The sequence below is a fragment of the Apium graveolens genome, chromosome 2, assembly GCF_009905375.1.
Source record: "Apium graveolens cultivar Ventura chromosome 2, ASM990537v1, whole genome shotgun sequence".
Classification (NCBI taxonomy): Eukaryota; Viridiplantae; Streptophyta; class Magnoliopsida; order Apiales; family Apiaceae; genus Apium; species Apium graveolens.
In genome coordinates, this window is record NC_133648.1 from 238,238,925 (window position 1) to 238,258,739 (window position 19,815).

The following is a 19,815-nucleotide window of genomic DNA, read 5'->3' on the forward strand; positions in this document are numbered from 1 at the left end:
TTGTTTCTTTCAAAATTCATTTAACTCTTCTTGCATTGCTTGCACCCAATCAGCATCTTGAAGAGCTTCTTCCACTTTCTTTGGTTCAGCCTGAGAAAGAAAAGAGTGATAGAGACATTCATTTGATGTAGCTGTTCTAGTTCTGACACCTGTATCAGGATTTCCAATAATTAAGTCAGGTATATGTGCTTTTGTCCAGTTCCTTGCAGATGGAAGGTTATCTCTAGAACTGGATGCTCCCCCATGATCCATGCTGTCTCTATCAACATTTTCTGATGCTCCCCCTGAAATTATGCTCTCTGAGTTGGATCCTTCAGAATTTGAGTTACCAGAATTATCAGAATTTGAGTTTCCAGAATTTTCAGAACTTGACCAATCAGAACTTAATGAATCAGAGCTTGATGAGCCTATTCTAGATTCTGATGCTTCTTGAGATGAGGTTGTATCTTCAATATGCTCCCCCTGCACAAGTGCATTTTCCTTTGGCGTAGTTACCACAGTTTCAATAACATCAGAGTTTAACCCATCAGAGTTTGCAGTATCAGGATTTAGACTGTCGGGATTTAGACTGTCAGGAATTACAGAATCAGAATTTAAAACTTCATTTTCAAATCTCAGCTGATCATGATCATTGAAATCTTCAAGTCCTGTAATCTTCTTATCATCAAAAGAGACATTGATAGATTCCATGACAACCCTTGTTCTTAAATTGTAGACTCTGAAGGCTTTTGTGGAAAGTGGATATCCAACAAAAATTCCTTCATCAGCTTTTAAATCAAATTTGGATATCTGTTCAGGATGAGTCTTAAGAACAAAATACTTGCATCCAAATACATGAAAATACTTCAGATTTGGCTTCTTTTTCTTCATTATCTCATATGATGTCTTTCCATGCTTGTTAATAAGTGTTGCATTCTGAGTAAAACAAGCAGTCTGCACAGCTTCAGCCCAAAAATAGGTTGGTAACTTTGCTTCATCAAGCATAGTTCATGCAGCTTCAATAAGAGTTCTATTTTTTCTTTCAACAACTCCATTTTTCTGTGGAGTTCCAGGAGCAGAAAATTCCTGCTTTATTCCATGGTCTTTACAGAACTCTTCCATAATCAAATTCTTGAACTCATTGCCATTATCACTTCTTAAATTTTTCATAGAGTCTTTGACCAACTTATCCAGTTGTTTGACATGATCAATCAAGATAGATGCAATTTCACTTTTTGTGTGCAAGAAATACACCCATGTGTATCTGGTGAACTCATCCACTATGACCATAGCATATTTCTTCTTTGCAATAAACATGATATTCACTGGACAAAATAGATCAACATGTAGTAGGTGATAAGGCTCAAGAATTGAAGATTCAGTCTTGCTCTTGAATGAAGATTTTCTTTGTTTTGCCTTTTGACATGAATCACAGAGGCCATCAGGAGCAAATACTGATTTTGGCAGTCCTCTCACAAGATCTTTCTTGACTAGTTCATTTAAATTGCTGAAATTTAAATGAGAGAGTTTCTTGTGCCAATCCCAGCTTTCTTCAATTGATGATCTACTTAACAGGCAGATTGCAGAACCATCAGAACTTGTTGAAAGCTTGGCTTCATTATTGTTACCATGCCTGTATCCCTTTTAAACAAATTTGCCTATAGATTTGCTTACAACTTCACAGTGTTCTTCAAAAAAATCCACATGATAACCTCTGTCACAGATTTGACTAACACTCATCAAATTATGTTTAAGTCCTGAGACTAGAGCTACTTTTTCAATGATGACATTCCCAAGATTGATATTGCCATATCCCAGAGTTTTTCCCATGTTGTCATCTCCATAAGAAACACATGGGCCAGCTTTCTCCACAAAGTCTGATAGCAGGGCTTTATTTCTAGTCATACATCCTGAACATCCACTGTCCAGAACTAGGATATTTTTCCTGTTGCCCTGCAATCACAAAGACCACTAATGATTAGTTTTAAGGATCCAGACTTGCTTGGATCCTTTGGCCTTATTAAGTTGTTAACATTTGCAGCGGATTTAGCATCAGAGTTTATGTTAACAGTTTTCTTATCAGAATTTACAATATCAGACTTTGCATCAGAACTTACACTAAAAGGAATAATGCTAACTTTCTTTAAAGAAGGTTTTTATTTGATAATAATCATAGTACAAACTATGATATTCCTTACAAGTATAAATGGAATGCCATAAACTACCACAATGAAAACAAGGATTTTGTGGCCTATATCTAACAGACTGACTCTCAACTCCCGATTTTGAAGGTAAGGAGTATATGTTCTTATTCTTCCTGCAAAAAGAAGCCAGATGGTTAGAATTTCCACAGTTATAACATTTCTTTCTAGGAGCATTAGGAACAGGCTTATAATCATTGATTTTATTCACACATTCCTTTCCATTCCTATTTTTCCTAGGTGGCTTTACCTTGTTTATATTCTTAACATCTTTCAGCTTATGCTTAAGCTGCTTCTTTGTCATTAAGCCTATGTTAACTTTAGTTAGCTTATCCTTTTTTGGTTTGTCAGAAGTTAATTTCTCTTTAACTTCTGATTTATCAATAACAGCTACAAACTTAACAGGATTTACCTTTGGCTTTTGTTTGACAACTATAGGCTCAATTTCTACAGTTGCTTTATTATTCTTATCATCTCCATAACCTTATCCCTCTTTCTAATTTCCACTACTTAACAAATTCTGAGTTGTTCTGCCAGAATTAGTCCAAGTCCTGATAATCTCTCTTTTCTTTTCTAACTCAGTTTTTAGAGATTCATTCATTTTGAGCACTTCATCTCTAACATAGAAAGCATCATCTCTATCTTTCTGAGTTTGATGGAACATAACTAACTCTTTTTCTAAATAATCATTCCTCTTTTTATAAGCAAGATTTTCAGAGGTTAATCTTTCACATGTTAAAGTTTGATCTCTATAACTAATGAACATGGTTTTAAGATATCTTCTCAACTCAATAATATCATCAGTATGAAAAGCATAAGTTGTTTGAGGTACCTTTAACTCAACAGCTTCAGAACTGCTATCAGCATTTGCCATCAAGGCATAGTTCACCTCACTTTCAGAATCTGAAGTGTTTGTCCAGCTTTTCTTCTTTGTGACAAGAGCCTTACCTTTGTCACTTTTTCCTTTCTTGCAATCAGGAGATATGTGGCCTTTCTCACCACAGTTGTAGCATTTGACATTTGAATAATCTCCTCTGTTAGACGTTCCTCCTTTGCCTTCAGATTTTCTAAAACCTTTCTTATCAGAACTTGCACCTTTCCTGGAAAACTTCTTTCCCCTTCTGAATTTCCTGTATGCAATCTTTGTGATACCTTTCACCATAAGAGCACACAACTTCATCATCTCTTCATCAGGATCCATCTCAGATAGACTTTCAGTTTCTGAATCATCATCACTATCAGAACTTGATGACTCAGTATCAGACTTTGTGATGAGAGCCTTTCCTTTGCCTTTCTTTGAGACAACCACTTTAGGGGATTCCTCCTCAGCCTTAAGAGCAACTGTCCTTGACTTTATCCCATGCCTCTTGCTTTTTTGATCCATCTCAAGTTCATGAGTCTTGAGCATACCATAAATTTCATCAAGAGTAGTTTCATCAAGAGCATAGTTGTCTCTTATAGTTGTGGCCTTCAAATCCCAACTTTCAAGAAGAGCTAAAAGGAATTTGAGATTAGTATATTCAAGATGATATTCCTTATCCACCAGTGACAGATCATTCAAGAGTTTGAAAAATCTGTCATATAAACCAGTTAATGACTCATCAGGTTTTGAGTCAAAGTGCTCATACTCTTGAGTGAGTACAGTCCTCATGTTCTTCTTAATTGAATCAGTTCCCTGGCATCTTGTCTCCAAGGTATCCCATATCTCCTTTGCAGTCTTGCAGTTAATTACCCTGTTTGACATGACATTATCAGTGGCACTGTACAGCAAATATCTTACCATTGCATCCTTTGCAATAAATGAGATATCTTCAGCTATATATTCACTTTTCTCCTTTGGTACAGTCTGTGCTGGCTGATCTGCAACTACAACAGAGATCTTGGTTGGCTTATATGGTCATTCATTGATTCTGTCAAGATATTCTGGATCTGTAGTTTCCAGAAACATAGACATCCTCACCTTCCATATGGGATACTCAGAAGGTTTCAGTATGGGAACCCTAATAGTCTCATATCGATTATGGATTTGAGTCTTTGGAGTTTCTTCAGTTTTGGTGGGCTTGGTTGGAGTTTGTGCTTCTTCAGACATGATTGTTTTTGGATCTTTACTGTATGTATGTTAACAGATTGCTCTGATACTACTTGTTAGGTCACACACACTGTAGAAGGGCGTTAAATATAGTGTTTACTAGAATCAAATCGAATATAAGAACTCAAGTAACAGAACACAGATTTTATTTAACACAATAAACTCTGTTACAAAGAACTGTTCTTTCTCAGTGATGAATAAATTATCACGAGAGCTGCTAGGGTTACAATGAATAATAATCTTAATTAAGATAACACATATAGTGTAAACCCTATGTCTATGTTTATATACTACACAGTTGCAAGATAATCTTCTAACTGATATCGAATATAATTCTGCTTCCTAATATATATCAATCAGTTATCTTTTCTTCCAAGTATTCTATTCCTTATAGAATTCTTCTCCATGCATATCTCTTCTTATGTTTGTCTCGATCTTCTTTCCTTCAATCAGTCGCCTTCCTTATATGAACGTCTCCTTAAGTCCTAATATCATCTCCTGATAATTATCTCTTGATAACTTAAGTTCTGACAATTTAAGTTCTGATATCTTAAGTCCTGACTTCAGTATAAGTACTGATTTCCAGTTAAGTCCTGATTTGTCCTGTTAAGTAAGATCTGAAAACTAAACACAAATCATATTAGACATGACATCACAAATATATCTAACATGTTATGATTGTCAAAAAAAGAAGGCAAATCAATACTAGGAATATAAGATGTATCAGAATCAGCTATTGGAGTAAAATTATCAGTAATATCTGAAGTTTCAAAAGACATAAGAGTGGAACCTGTATATGCATCAGGCAAGGAAGAAACTGATTGTTTATAAGGAAATATATGTTCCTTAAAGCTGACATCCCTGTTGTAAACCATCTTATGATTATCCAAATCAAACAGTTTGTAAGCCTTTTGAGCATATGGATATCCCAGAAAAACACACTTTAAAGCCCTAGCACCAAATTTGTCAGAAGTCTTGCAAGCAGCATAGCACAAACAACCAAGTATTCTTAATCTTGAATAATATGGCTCTTTTTTTATTAAAATCTCATAAGGAACCTTCCAGTGAAGCACAGAAGAGGGCATGAGATTAATCAGATGTGTAGAAGCTAAAATGCAATCACCCCAAAATTTGATAGGTAAGTTGGCATGAATTCTGATGGCACTAGCAGTATCAAGCAAATGCCTGTATTTCCTTTCCACACGGCCATTTTGCTGACGGTTACCAGCAACAGATCTCTGATGAACAATTCCAAGAGAAGAAAAAAGACTAGTACAAAACTCTTGAACAATCTCTGTCCCATTATCACTTCTGATTATTTTAACAGAGACTTGAAATTGTTTTAAAGCATATGATAAAAAAGCTGAAATGATATGAGGAACTTGTGTCTTAGAATGAATCATGGAAGTCCAAGTATATTTGGAATGATCGTTCAGAATATTAAGGAAATAAGAAGCACCAGATAAGGAAGGTGTCTTATAAGGACCCACAAATCAATGTGAAGTAAATCAAAACAAGAAGATGCCGAAGAAGTTGAATCAGAAAAAGGAAGCTTGTGATGCTTAGCCATCATACAGGCCTCACAATCAATAGCAGGAAGTGAAGTATTAGTAAAACCAGATAAATGTTTGAATTTAGAAATAGGCATCTGACCAAGTCTAGCATGAAGAATAGAAAGAGATTTATCAGATTTGATAGAAGAACCAATTGATGTATTATCAAGAAATGAACAGGCTGAAGAAGAAAATTGTGGTTGGGAAATCTTATCAGATAAAAATTTATATAATCCCTCATGCTTTATACCAACAGCCATGATTACATTTGATGTAGAATCATGAAAAGAACAGGAAGAGGAATGAAAACTTGCAATCAAACTATTTTGATCCAAAAGTCTTGCAACAGAATGCAAATTATGTTTAAATTCTGGGATATAGAAGACATTTGAAAGAATAATCTCAGAATTAAGAACCATTTTTCCAGTATTAAACACTTGTTTAATACTACCATCTGGCAAAGCAATGTTAAGAGGCTGTAACAGCTGTTGAGTACTGTAAAAAATCTCTAAGGAAATGGCCATATGATCACTGGCACCAGTATCAACAATCCAAACATGCTTATCAGAAGGCAATGATGAAGAGCAAGATGCATTGAAAACAGATAATGTACCTGCAAAGCTGGTTGTAGATACAGAAGGACCATGAGAAGGATTAGAAGCAAACTGCATAAACTTCAAGAATTCTCTATATAGAACCATATTGTTGTCTTCAATTGGAAAAGAAGCATCCTGTAATTGAGGATCCAAAGGAGACTCGTGAACAAGAGCTGCAAATTATAGGAGGACCTCTACCAGAAACAAAATTTGAACCAGTCTTGCCTTTGTACCATTCAAGATATCCTACCAATTTAAAACATTGATCCTTCAACTGCCCTTTCTGTTTACAAAAATCATAAAACCTATCAGGTTTAGGTTTCCTGAAGTCTCTAACTTCTCTTCTTGGATTCTGAGAAAATCATGAAGCAAATACATTAACAGAATTCTTAGCTGTTAGCAAAGCACTCATCTCTACTGGCTGAGCATTCACAATAGAATTACGTCTCTCTATTTGTTGAAGCATATGATATACTCGATTAACAATTGGAAGAGGGTCTTGCTAAGAATGTTGATCTTATCCTGATCATAAGTCTTATTCAAACCTGCAACAAACTAAATTAACTTCTTCAACTGATCAGCTTCAATGATCTTCTTCAAGAAACCACAAGAACATTTGAGTAAAGCTCCACACGAACAATCAAGAATTGGTTCCACAACTTGTAATTGATCTCAAACCTTCTTTAACTTGTTATAATATTCTACTATTGAGTCATCATTTTGACAAGTAGACATCGAGGTTTTATGAAAATCATATAACTGTGGAGCATTTGAGTGTCCATAACGTTCCTTGATCTCAAGCCATAAATCTATAGCAAAAGGAGTGAAAATGAAACTCTCAGCAATTATTTTATCAATAGAGTTTAATATCCATCCTGTGACCATGTAGTCATTACAAATCCATTTCTCTAACTCTTCAGAATCATCAGCAGGCCGTAACAGAGTTCCATTAGTAAATCATAATTTGTTCTTAGCTCCTAAAGCTAAAACAACACTACGACTTCAATTCACATAGTTATTACCAGAAAAAAAAAATATGACCTAACTGTGAATTCGAGTTATCATTCGAAGATAAGAAATATGGATCATTATAGCTAATTGCAGAGTTGGAAGCATTCGGTATGTTTAGAGAAGATGTGGATTGACTTTGAGCCATACGTGTTTGATGAAATGCTTGAAAGAAGAAGAGTTGTAATCAAATGAAACAAATAACAAAACAATCATAGAATCTGATATTGATTCAGATTCAATTATGATTTTACAATAACAATTAAAGATTAAGAAGTAAACAACAATCTTAAAACAAATCAGAAATAACAAGAAGAAGAAGATGAAGAAGAAGCTTCAAACCAGAAAAACGAGTTTAATGGCGGAAATAGAGAACACGAGAAAATGAAGATGGAGCATAGAACCTGCTCTGATACCATGTGAGAATGAAACTTTTGTAACAAACTTATTTATTCATTTCAGAAAACTCAATTGTACAAACAAGCCAAAAGTCTGTAAAACTAAAACTACTGAACTAAAACAATGAGCTGATGAAATATATACAAAAAAGTTCTAACTGATTTTCCTATTAAAACCAACTGAATGTAAAAGATAGAAAAGACTAAACTACCCTCAAATGAAACTCCTATTTACAAACAGTCATAACTTCCACAAATAAATATACGAGGCTATAGTTGCAAATAAATAAATATTATCATAACTGATATAGTAGTGTATTTAAGTATTGAATTAGAGCTTTGTACAAATTGAGACAAATAAATAGTATAACTAAATTATTAAAAAAACTACAACAATAATAGTCCTCATTTTGTTCTTTAAATCCTCTGCTTCTGGTTTGGCCGGCAACTTCATATCAGTTCATCTCATCATTTTTGTCTTGAAAGTTGAAAGTCATCTTATGTTTGTCGGCGAATAGAGGAAACGAAAAAGGTTGGAGTGTTACCGGAGATGAATAACTAAATGTATGAGTGTGTGTGACTGTGTGTGTATGTTTACGGTGTAAAGTGATGTAACTATACGTGTACACATATTGCTTTGTTTGGAATTGTTTTCAGAAATTGATGTTCTCCTAGAAGAAGTGATCATGAAAAATATGTTGTTAAAAAAAATTAGATTTATAATATGTATATGATTTAATGTAAAAAAATTAAAAAATTAAATTTTTGGTGATATTTGATACTGAAATCAAAAACTAATTTTTTATAAAAGTTGAAAATAGACCTATTTTTAAAAGGACGGGGGACATATTTTCTCCAACGATAGCTTTAGGAGGAAAGCACTCTTCACAAGCGGCGTGTTTTGAATTTTACGAAACAATTTTTTAATTATTTTTTGCAAAAAAAAATCTATATAATCTTAAAGGCTACTATTTCCCATATAAGATTTACTCATAAATTCACCCATGACCCATTTTATTTTTTAACACATAAAACTTTATATTATACACATATCCATGGATCTTTCATATTTAAAATAATTATAACCAATTTTAGAAACTACCCTAAAATAAACTTAACCCACTCCCTGATTGTAGCAACTGAATAGTACGTTTGAAATTTTTTGAATTGTTTCTCCCAGGCTGCTGCATAACTCCATCCTCCTCTTATCTTTTCATTTGTTCCATGCTCCGTTGATCTGTTGTTAATCATGGATCCACACTCTCAGACAACCTCTTCAAGGACTTCACTTATAGTTTTGTTTTCATTATGAAGTCCTGTTAATCATTATGCACGTTAACTGTTATCTGATTTGGTTGGTTTGTGTCTTTATCTATAGGTTTGAAATGTTTGATTCGTAGCCGAGATTCATCAAATCAGGATGCAAATCAATCTTCTGTATTGCAGCCCATCCCAAGTTTGAATGTTCCTGACTCTTCTGGTGTTGTATCTTTCTTTATCTTTCCGTTCGTATGTAGATTTGAATATAAATCATGTTTTTATATTCGTTTCATGAACTTAGTTGTGAAGCGTAGAAATATTAGTGTTGGCCAAGAAAATCTCAGTCCCAATTTTACAGTTTTAAATCAACAGACACCAGGTTCTGTAGTATCGTCTGGTAAGTTTTCCATATCATACATATCTTATCTGTTACATAAATTAATTTTGAAACTCATGTGTAACATATGCATTTTGTAGTGGGAATTAGGTCTCTTTTACAGCCTTTATCAAATGAGACAAATGTTTTGCGTGATTCACCCCCCCCCCCCACAAACCTTCTAACTTTGTTGTTGATGTATCGTCTAATAGAAGCAGAAGATATTCCTTCACAGGTATGTGTAGTTTCTTTACAAATGTTATGTGCAGATGTTTACTTTCTGTACCAATGTTCCTTACAGATGTATATTGTTGTGTATAATTTTATTGTCTGTGATATTTGTTGATTGCTAGATTTGAAACGTATGAACAAAAGTGTGGGATTGAGACCTGTTGGTGGATCAAATAACACTCCTTGCAGTGTATCAATTTCACCTATTTCGGGTATTACACTTGAAGAAAATAACACTCCAACAGCCAAGAACATGGAAGGAGTTGCTGCATTGTCATATATTACCAATGCGTCGTATACGTTATATTATAACTTGATACTAAAATTACGAAGTTTGTATGTTCTGTTGCCTTTGCTATATGTTTAACATTACATTGTGTTATTGGTTGCAGCCGTGAAACGTAGAATACGTGGTCGCAATATTGAGAAGATTTTTACAAACCCCATCTGTATGTTGTCTTTTAATAATTCTTTTTTAAATAATTTGTTATGATTTCCTATTTCATTATTGCCCCTAATCAGTTTCTTCCATTACTAACAATGTATATTAATAACTCTGTATTTTATTTTATTTTTGTTCATCAATCATCTTTCTCGGGAATTACAGGTGTAGAAAATAACAGTGTAGCGGTGAAGAACACAAAACCATCTTCCATGCCTTCAGATATGAACAGTACCATGTGTGCGTTACCTATTAATAAAATTGTAAGATTTTATGTTTGTTTTGATGGGAAAACAATTAATTTCCATTGTTGTATTTTGTTGCAGAAAAGAAATGTAAAGTACGTGGTCCTAATATTGAGAAGACTTATACAAATGCCATGAGTACGTTTTTTTTAGAATATGTTATTTTCTAACTTTTTAAAACTTTACAGAATGTAATTGATTAATCCCACTTTCTTCAACAAAGGAGATGTGTACTCAAGTATTTGTTTACTATACAGCTGTGAAACGTAAAGGACTTGGTATGTCCTCTGTGAATAGCGGTGACGCATCTTCAAACTCTAATCCCATCTTCAAACATGGGCGAATGAGCCAACCTGGGACGTCTCATTTACGTAGAAGTTGTCATAATCCCCATGAACCAAAGCTAAGAAACAGTGCAGAAAAGAATAAATGTCAAGCATCTCCTGAGAAGAGGAATTTGATTTCAGATTTTGAAAAATGTGGTTGAAATTGAAAATTCAGAGTCCAGTGAATCAGATGTTGGAATTGATAATATGTACCATGATGACCTGGATGGTGTGATATTGAATCATAATTTGTGGCGTGGATATATGGATCTTGGTCCTCCGTCAAAGTTATGCAATAAATGTGGTTCTACTATATGGAACGAAGAGCGTAATAATAAATCATGTCCGTGTAAAGAGCCCACATTTTCTATGTGCTGTCGGAATGGTCAGATACATTTTCCAAAAAAAACCGCCACCAGAACCACTAGCTTCTTTGTTACTTGGTGGTGAGAAATCGAGGCATTTTAAACAGTACATAAGAGTGTACAACTGCATGTTCCAATTCACTTCCACCGGTGGTAAGATTGATAACTCAATAAACAGAGGTAGCTCACCATATTGTTTTCGTTTATAAGGTCAAAACTATCATTTGGTTGGGAGTTTAGTACTGCTGGATGGATCTTGCCCCAAATTTTGCTAGCTCTACATATATGACACGTAGAACGAGGTTAAGAATAAAATTAATGTAATGGGAGGTACTTTTAACAATGTTGATCCAGATATTGTCGAGGAACTTTTAAGTATGTTAGACAAGAACAATGAGTTAGTCAAAGCTTTTCGCATGGCTCGGAATCGGTTTGAAAATGAAGATCTGGATGAGTTTAATTTAGTCCTCATATCATCTCAATCTTCTAGCGGGAGACCAAACCATATTACTCCATCTGATGAAGTTGGTGCTTCCATTGTTAGTGATGATACGGATACCGGTGGTTTTCGAGACACGGTTGTGAATTTCAAACAAGAAGGATTGAAGAGGATATATAAAACATATCCACATTTCATGCAGTTGCAATATCCACTACTGTTTCCTTGGGGAACCGAGGGGTATCATAAACGTATACCTCTAATAAGCAATAAATACTCTGAAATAGAGAATTTAGATTATGAAGATCTTGATCATGACTCAACACAGAGGTGACATATTTCACTAAGAGAGTATTATTGTTACAAGATTATAACACGCACTTCTAAAGGTATTTTTTAGAAGTATGCAATGTGATTAGAATATAAAATACGTAATGAATTAGTGTATATTCTCACCATCATGTCATTAATTTCAGGTTTAACGCCACACCTTGTCGGACGTTTGTGGCAACAATACGTTGTGGATCAGTTTGCTTCCATTGAACAATATAGATTAGAATGGATTTCAACGCATCAAACTACCATCCGTGCTGATTTGTATAATTCTGTACGTGATGCTCTCAGTAAAGGAGATCATGATCCAATGCATGTTGGAAAAGCTGTTACACTGCCTGCTTTATTCACTGGATCTCAACGATACATGTCTCAATACTTTAAGGATTCCTTGGCGATATGTCGTGCAATTGGTCATCCATCCTTATTTCTCACCATGACTTGCAACTCAAAGTGGCCAGAGATACAAGAAATACTTAAATTGTTGCCCAATGTTGATCCTGTTGATGCACCGAATATTGTTTCTCGTGTGTTTAAACTGAAGCTTGATCAGCTATTAGATTTGATTAAAAAGAAGAACTACTTTGGAAAGTGTATAGGAGGTAAATTTATTTTATTGGACACCGATAATTTTACATTTAATTTTTTGAATCATATCTACACATGCATAGATTTAATGACGTATTTTTTCTTTACTTATGTTTTGCACAGTTATGCATGTAATTGAATTCCAGAATCGTGGTTTGCCACACGTGCATATGCTAATCTGGCTGAGCCCTAAAAGCAGACCTAATTCTATTGAAAAGGTTGACTAGTTGGTTTCTACTGAAATACCAGATAAGAATTCTGATCCAATAGCATATGAAGCTGTTAAAAACTACATGATGCATGGACCCTGTGGTAAAGAATTATACACATCTGCATGTATGGTGAAAGGAAAATGTATGCTTCATTCCCCAAAGAGGTGTGAATAAATAGAATGATACATATATTCCGTAATAAGTCTATTTTATTATTAATATCGATGCATGTAATTTTTTTTGCAGATTTAATGTTAATACCTATTTTGAGGATTGTGGTTTTCCTGTTTATCGGATGCGTAACACTGGTAGAGTTATCAACAAAAAAGGGATCAACCTTGACAATCAATATGTAGTTCCATACAATCGAGATCTTATGTTGCGGTTTCAGTGTCATATAAATCTGGAAATTTGCAACAATTCAAGATCGTTGAAATATCTCTTCAAGTACTGTTTGAAGGGTCATGACACTGCTACAATGTTGTTGAAGAAGAAAAGTAACAAATCAGGGAATGAACAAACTGCAAGATCTGTGAAGAATTTGGATGAGGTAAAGAATTTTCTTGATGGTAGATAGGTTTGTGCATCTGAGGCATCATGGAGGATTTTTGGGTTTGACATTCACCATCATTCCCCAAGTGTTGAACGCTTACCAATACATTTTCCCGGTCATAAGTACTTGAATTTTCAGAGTTCTGCAGATTTGGAGAATGTGTGCAATAACGTGACTTCCAAAAAAAATAAACTAAAGGCTTGGTTTGTAGGTAACAGTGAATTTCTAAAAGCTCAAAATTTTATGTATTCTGACTTTCCAACCCATTTTATATGGATAAAGAAAACTGCTAAATGGAAGCTTAGAAAAAGAGGTGATGTGGTTGGGAGGTTAGCATAGGTTCATGCAACAACCGGTGAATTATTTTATCTTCAAATGTTGTTACTTAGATATAAAGGTGCTTTATCTTTCACTCAGCTGCGAACTATTGATGGAACTACATATGATACATTTAAGAAAGCATGTGATGTTCTTGGTCTGTTAAATAATGACAAGCAGTGGCATGATGCTTTGGAAGAAAATGCATTCTCAGCTATGCCAACCCAAATTTGGGCTATGTTTGTTAACATACTGGCAAATTGTTCTGTGTCTGATCCGCTTGCACTATGGGAAAAACACTGGCCAGCATTGTCAGACGATGTTCTTCATATTAGGTGCAAGATTTCAGATAACATTCATTTAACATTGTCCGAGTATGAAATCCTGAACTATGCTTTAGCAGGTGTCTGATCAGTATTAAATACATGATACGTCTGTTACTTTGTAGTATTACTTTTATTGTTTTTAATTAGATGTCGGAACATTTACCCTTGTTTTTATTGTGCAGAGATTGAAAAGTTATTAAATGATGTTGGTAAGTCCTTAAGAGATTTTCATATGATGCCATTTCCTGACGAACGATTTTTCCACAGTTTTGTCAATCGTCTCATTGTTGAGGAAACTAGCTACAATAAAGAAGAATTGAGACTTAATCACGAAAAAGCTCATAAAAATCTGAACTCAAGGCAGCTGGATGTATATAATGCAGTTGTTGATAATGTAGAAAAAAATAAAGATGGAATGTTTTTTGTTTACGGGAGCGGTGGATGTGGTAAAATGTTCCATTGGCAAACTCTTTGTTCACATTTTCGATCAAAAGGAAAGATTGGTCTTCCTGTTGCAGGCTCTGAAATTGCTGCTACACTTCTTCCTGGTGGCCAAACAGCTCATTCTTGGTTTAAAATACCGCTTAAATTATATTAGAGTTCTATTGCTGGAATAAAACATGGTACAGACATTGCAGAGTTGATGCAACACATAAGTCTTATAATATCAGATGAAGCTCCAATGCAGCATCGCTATGCATTTGAAGCCGTGGACAGAAGCTTGCGAGACATAATGGTTGTCGTTGATGTAGAACTATGAAAAAGACCCTTTAGTGGTATTACAGTTATTTTTGGTGGCGATTTTTGACATATATTACCTGTTTTGCTTAAGGCTGGAAGGGCTGAAATTGTGAATGCATCATTTAACAAATCCCGGCTTTGGAAATCTTGCAAGGTCTTTCTTCTCAGTCAAAACATGAGATTACATTCAGGTAATTCTGAAGCTAGAAATTAACTAATAGTTGACTTTAGTAAATGGCAACTTGAGATTGGAGATAGAAGAGTTGAATGCATTGATACTCACCGTGTAGATGTTGAAACTGAGTTTGTAGTTCCTGATGAATATGTTGTCAAGAATCCCTTAAAAAGTCCCATAAAAACCCTAATTGACATAATATATACATATTTTCAGAATAATATGCATTCACAGGAGTATCTGAGATCGAGATCCATTTTGACTCCAACAAACATTGTAGTTGATGACGTCAATGCGCAGATTCTTGAAAGAGTTCTGGGTAATGTGCATACTTATCTCAGCCAAAATTCAATTAAAGACATAGGCGTTGATGATAATGACTTTGATTCGTCATTTCCAGTTGAGTATCTGAACTCCATAAATATGCCATGTATGCCTAAACATGAGTTGAAAGTTAAGGTTTGAGCTGTTGTTATGTGGATGAGGAATTTAAATCAGATTATGGGTCTATGCAATGGTACAAGGATGATAGTTACTGGATGAAAAAAAATAGTTTAGAATGTCAAATTCTCTGGGGATCTCAAGTTGGTACGAAACATCTAATTCCAAGAATCGATATGGTCTTAACAGACACGAATTGGCCATTTGAATTTAAAAGAACACAATTTCTTCTCCAAATGTGTTTTGCCATGACTATGAATAAGAGCCAAGGTCAATCATTGGACACAGTTGGATTGTATCTTCCTCGGATCGTATTCTCTCATGGTCAGTTATACGTTGCAATATCCCGTATTACATCTCCAGAAGGACTACATATTCTTATTGATGACGATAATGGGAAAAGCACAAATATTACATCAAATGTCGTGTTTGAAGAACTTTTCTACAACCTTCCTAAATTGTGATCATATTTGTTTTAACTAACTTATTGTAATTGTTTGACCATGAATATTTTGTACTTGAATTCCTTATTTCGTGGTATGTGATTTGTTTAACAGTTGAATGTGTTTTTATTATTATAATTTTATGTCATTGAGTTTCGTTTGGAAAAATAATTTATAGTATTAAAAAAGAATAAAAAAGAATGGCATGTATATAACAAAACCGTATAATTAGTTCCCACTAATCCATCTAACTAACTTGATGTTGATCCAATCATATTGATCTACATCGTATCAAATAATAATCCATCTAATCAAAGGATATGTTTATGATTCGGTTAAAGGCTGATTGGATTATCCCTTTACAGGCCTTATGTCACTTATTAAAAGGGAAAGATCAAGTCTGCAGTATATGTTTGTCGTGCACTTCATTCAAAAACATGTCATCAATTATCATTCCCGTTAATGTAGGGTAATGGACTACAAAAAGACTACCACGTCGGTGTGATATTTTAAGTTCAGTACCTTCATTAAGAACAGAACATGTAAGCTCTCTCATGAGTCGTGACTTTTAAATTCTAATAATTGATCATTCTATTTAATTTAAATTACAAATTGTTTTCACAGAATCTTGCAGAGATGGAAGCCCTCATGTTTGAACACATTTTAAGTCTTGACAAAACTAGGTCAGATTGGAAGATCAAGGCAAGAGTTACAAGAATGTGGCCTATTGTGTCTTCTAAATCAGGAATAACGAAAGCCTGGAATCTCATTCTTCTTGATGATGATGTAACTACCTAATCTGTTGATTTCGTTTTATATTGATTATGTTTATATTTTTAGAATGGGTATATAAAATTATACTTTGCCACTTTATACTATGTGCAGAATACTCATATTTATGCATTTGCTTCTGCTAATACTTGGAAACTGATTGGGAAGAATATTGTTTGAGGAGCTGTTTATATTATTAAGGCGTTTATGGTTAGGGATGCTTCTGGGAATTTAAAGCCTGTTTCTACAGACACATCTATAAGATTTACAAATGCTATCACTTTCCAACCATGCACCAATTATTTTATGATTCCAAAATACAAATTTGAATTTATGGATTTGGGTAATTTGATGGATGAATCCAGAAAATATGGTCCCAAAGAGAATCCAGAATTTGCTATAGGTTACTTCCTCTTTCATATTTGGCTTAGTATTATTCGTATTAAAAATTCTTATAAAAGTTTTGACTGCAATCCATGTGTTTATATATTGTAGATATAATTGGAGTTGTTGAAGACTTTATTAAAGTAAGCAAAATACCCACTAAATTTGGAGATAGGGATATTGTTCGATTCAAAATTTGTGATGCAAGGTTATTCTTTTAATTCAGCATACAATTTTTTATTAATTTTTACGTCGCTATCAATTTTAGGACCTTACTCTATAAATAATTAAATGTTTACTTGATTACATTATAGCAATAAACACAGGGTTGATATATGGGGAGATATGGCGAAAGTTGTCAGTGATCAATATGAGGAATATAACCATGAGGAAAATGTTATTGTAATCCTGACAAGCGCAAATCTAGGAACATACAACGCTTTGATCTTTAGTATTTTATGCTATATACTAATTTGTCAGTAAGGTTACACACGGTTATATTAAATTACATTTTATGTAAGATACTTATTGCTTTAAAACTTTAGATACGCTTCAAATCAGCAGTTTGGCATCCTCGAAAGTGTACTTCAATCTTGATGATGAGTGTGTACTTGAGATGAGAAACAGCTACAATCTTATAAACTTTTACTCCATTTCCATATTTTGTCAAGATTGCATATCATATGTACATCATATAATGTGTAGGCTTGAACTTAAAGGCTACAAGCTATCGAGGGATGATGCGGATAATAGCTATGCATTAACATTGGCCTCTCCTTATGAGTTTATAAATTTGAAAAAATTAATTGACAATGTTGCTGGCAGTGTTGAGGTTAATTCATTTTCGACAGAAGTTTTAGAGCATTATCTTTGAATTATATGCAATATACTTTTCATTTATAACATTATCCTCAAAATTATCAATTGCAGAAGAAATTGTATTGTGGTTTCACAATTTCTAAGTTAAAGGAAGGACATCCTTGGTTTTCATATTCATGTAGCAAATGTCATTTAGAAGTTGTTGAAGTTGGGAATAGATTTAAATGCGATAAATGTAATCGCACTTTTCCAGTTGCTGAAAAAAGGTATTGACAAATAGGAAATAATATATTAAACATTTGGTTTGTACAATTTCTTTGGATTATGAAATGTTGAATTATTTAATAATTTTTTTCACTCATAGATTCAGTGTAAAGGCTGTTGTTATGGATCAATTGTTCTCATGGAGCATTCTTCTCATGGACCGTGTTGTGAAACGGCTCATAGGATGCTCCGCTTCACATCTTTATTTGAAGTAAACAAATGTTCAATCAATTACATTTTTAAAATTTGTTTCCAGATTATAAATTGTTTGCAATACAGACCAATTATTTTTATGACTTAATTACCAAAACAGGAAGAGGTAGCTGCTTAAGTGTTTCCTGCATTTCTACACGACATGGACGGGAAAGAAATTACTGTTGTTGTTGAAGTTCATGGAGCCAAAGATGTTTCTGAAAATTTTATCATCAAAGCCCAAGACATGTATGATTCAAACATGTATGCCATGTCAAATTCTGTATCATCCAATCATGTTGATTTCCCTACCCTTGATTTGTCAGAGGTATGAGATTTTTTTCATAAATTACTGTTATTGCATATTTTGGAATATAATTAAACATTATTGACTAAACATTTGTATTATAGTCATTTGATCAGGTTGAGAGTTCAAAGACCCCAGGATCTTGCAAATCCGTCAGTAAGAAGATTGTTATTCCCCAACAATACAACAAGAATTACAGAAGGGGGGTTGAATATAATTCTGGATAGTTTTTGAAGTTTAAAGAATGTTCTAACTTGATAAATATAACCGTGTTTGATTAGCAATTATGCGGAATAAAAGAATGATAGAGATCAAAGCACTAAGTAATAAAAACACAGGCTTTTAAAACTTTCTGGTGGATTTGAAAGTTTATTGAGCACTCTGTGAAGCTTTGAGTAGCTCACAGCTGCTTACAAGTTTGAACAATTAAACTACAGAGAAATGCTTACAGAATGCAGCTTGATATGTTTATCTGAAAATAGGCTTGCTTAGTTAATTGTTCTACTCGCTACACTTGGTTTATATATCACCAAGTTTACATAATAATAAAACAAGATAATAAGACAAAACATATCTAGTCTATCTTCATGCTGTTTTACTACTCTATTCCAGCATCTTTGAATATCTTCACAATTGCATGGAAATGGTAATGCTTCTTTGTTCTCAAATTCCTGCTTAACAGGCTGCCACATTCCTTTTGCAAACACCCAACGCATGTGACTGTGTTGTCACTGTCAACAACTATTTGAATTTGATCATCCGTCGGGACTATGTTTGTCATCCGTCGGGAACCTTTGTGAACCATCCGTCGGGAGCCTTTTATGTCACTTGACTACATTTCATTTATACAGAAGTACAAGACATCTTATATTTACAATTAGTCACCTTATTCTGCATATCCACTAGTAGTCAACATGACTCGTATACTCCTACAGAATCTACACAATATTGCTTGCATAAATATGCTACAAAACTTATTTGTTACATAAGCTACTCACTCGATGGATGTTAATCTGTCATCCGTCGGGACTATATTAGATCATCCGTTGAGTGCTATAAAATACACTATGTTAAATCTACTAAGGTGTTTTATTTGACTTATCATCAAGTTCACAACATATTCCTGACAATCTCCCCCAATTTATTTCTACTGGAATTGTAGCCATAAATTAAGAGAAACTTGATGATAACAAAACACCCTAAAAATACATATTAAGAAGTAGTAGATAAAACTGATAAATGCTACAAGATTTACTAAAAATTGAACAAAGCAAAGTGTACAAAGAGTTCTCACAATCATTATCAAGGTGCTCCTCTAGTCTGAGCAGATAGTCCTATTTCCTTGATTGTCTGAATTTCTTCCCAAGCTTCCTGTTATTTTCCTCTATTTGATTCTGGAGTTGTTTGTGGAATTCAAGTTCATCAGCTTCAGATAGATCC

The 19,815-nt window shown here is 34.0% G+C and overlaps 2 protein-coding genes across 2 annotated transcripts; both read left to right on the top strand.

The window, feature by feature from the left end:
• The first annotated feature begins 11,392 nt into the window (after nt 1-11,392).
• Nucleotides 11,393-16,589, top strand: LOC141698074 (uncharacterized). Its single transcript, XM_074502685.1, has 13 exons — nt 11,393-11,759; nt 11,985-12,443; nt 12,553-12,582; nt 12,679-12,805; nt 12,888-13,191; nt 13,333-13,523; nt 13,584-13,915; nt 14,021-14,386; nt 14,468-14,586; nt 14,671-14,733; nt 14,971-15,213; nt 16,263-16,424; nt 16,524-16,589. The coding sequence occupies exons 1-13, from the start codon at nt 11,393-11,395 to the stop codon at nt 16,587-16,589; spliced, it is 2,829 nt and encodes a 942-aa protein (XP_074358786.1).
• Nucleotides 16,590-16,616: 27 nt separating this feature from the next.
• Nucleotides 16,617-18,091, top strand: LOC141698085 (uncharacterized). Its single transcript, XM_074502697.1, has 7 exons — nt 16,617-16,812; nt 16,905-17,001; nt 17,108-17,244; nt 17,339-17,396; nt 17,499-17,625; nt 17,724-17,878; nt 17,977-18,091. Exons 1-7 carry the CDS (start codon nt 16,617-16,619, stop codon nt 18,089-18,091), a joined length of 885 nt encoding a protein of 294 aa, XP_074358798.1.
• Nucleotides 18,092-19,815: the final 1,724 nt, after the last annotated feature.

Excerpts from the sequence above, each read along its gene's own strand:
- LOC141698074 (XM_074502685.1), top strand. The coding sequence starts at position 11,393 with ATGGGAGGTACTTTTAACAATGTTGATCCAGATATTGTCGAGGAACTT. Across the intron at positions 12,583-12,678 it reads AATTGAATTCCAGAATCGTG|ATAAGAATTCTGATCCAATA; the intron begins GTTTGCCACACG and ends CTGAAATACCAG. Across the intron at positions 14,587-14,670 it reads ACATAATGGTTGTCGTTGAT|GCTGGAAGGGCTGAAATTGT; the intron begins GTAGAACTATGA and ends GTTTTGCTTAAG.
- LOC141698085 (XM_074502697.1), top strand. The coding sequence starts at position 16,617 with ATGGTTAGGGATGCTTCTGGGAATTTAAAGCCTGTTTCTACAGACACA. Across the intron at positions 17,002-17,107 it reads TTCAAAATTTGTGATGCAAG|CAATAAACACAGGGTTGATA; the intron begins GTTATTCTTTTA and ends ATTACATTATAG. Across the intron at positions 17,397-17,498 it reads TACTTCAATCTTGATGATGA|GCTTGAACTTAAAGGCTACA; the intron begins GTGTGTACTTGA and ends TATAATGTGTAG.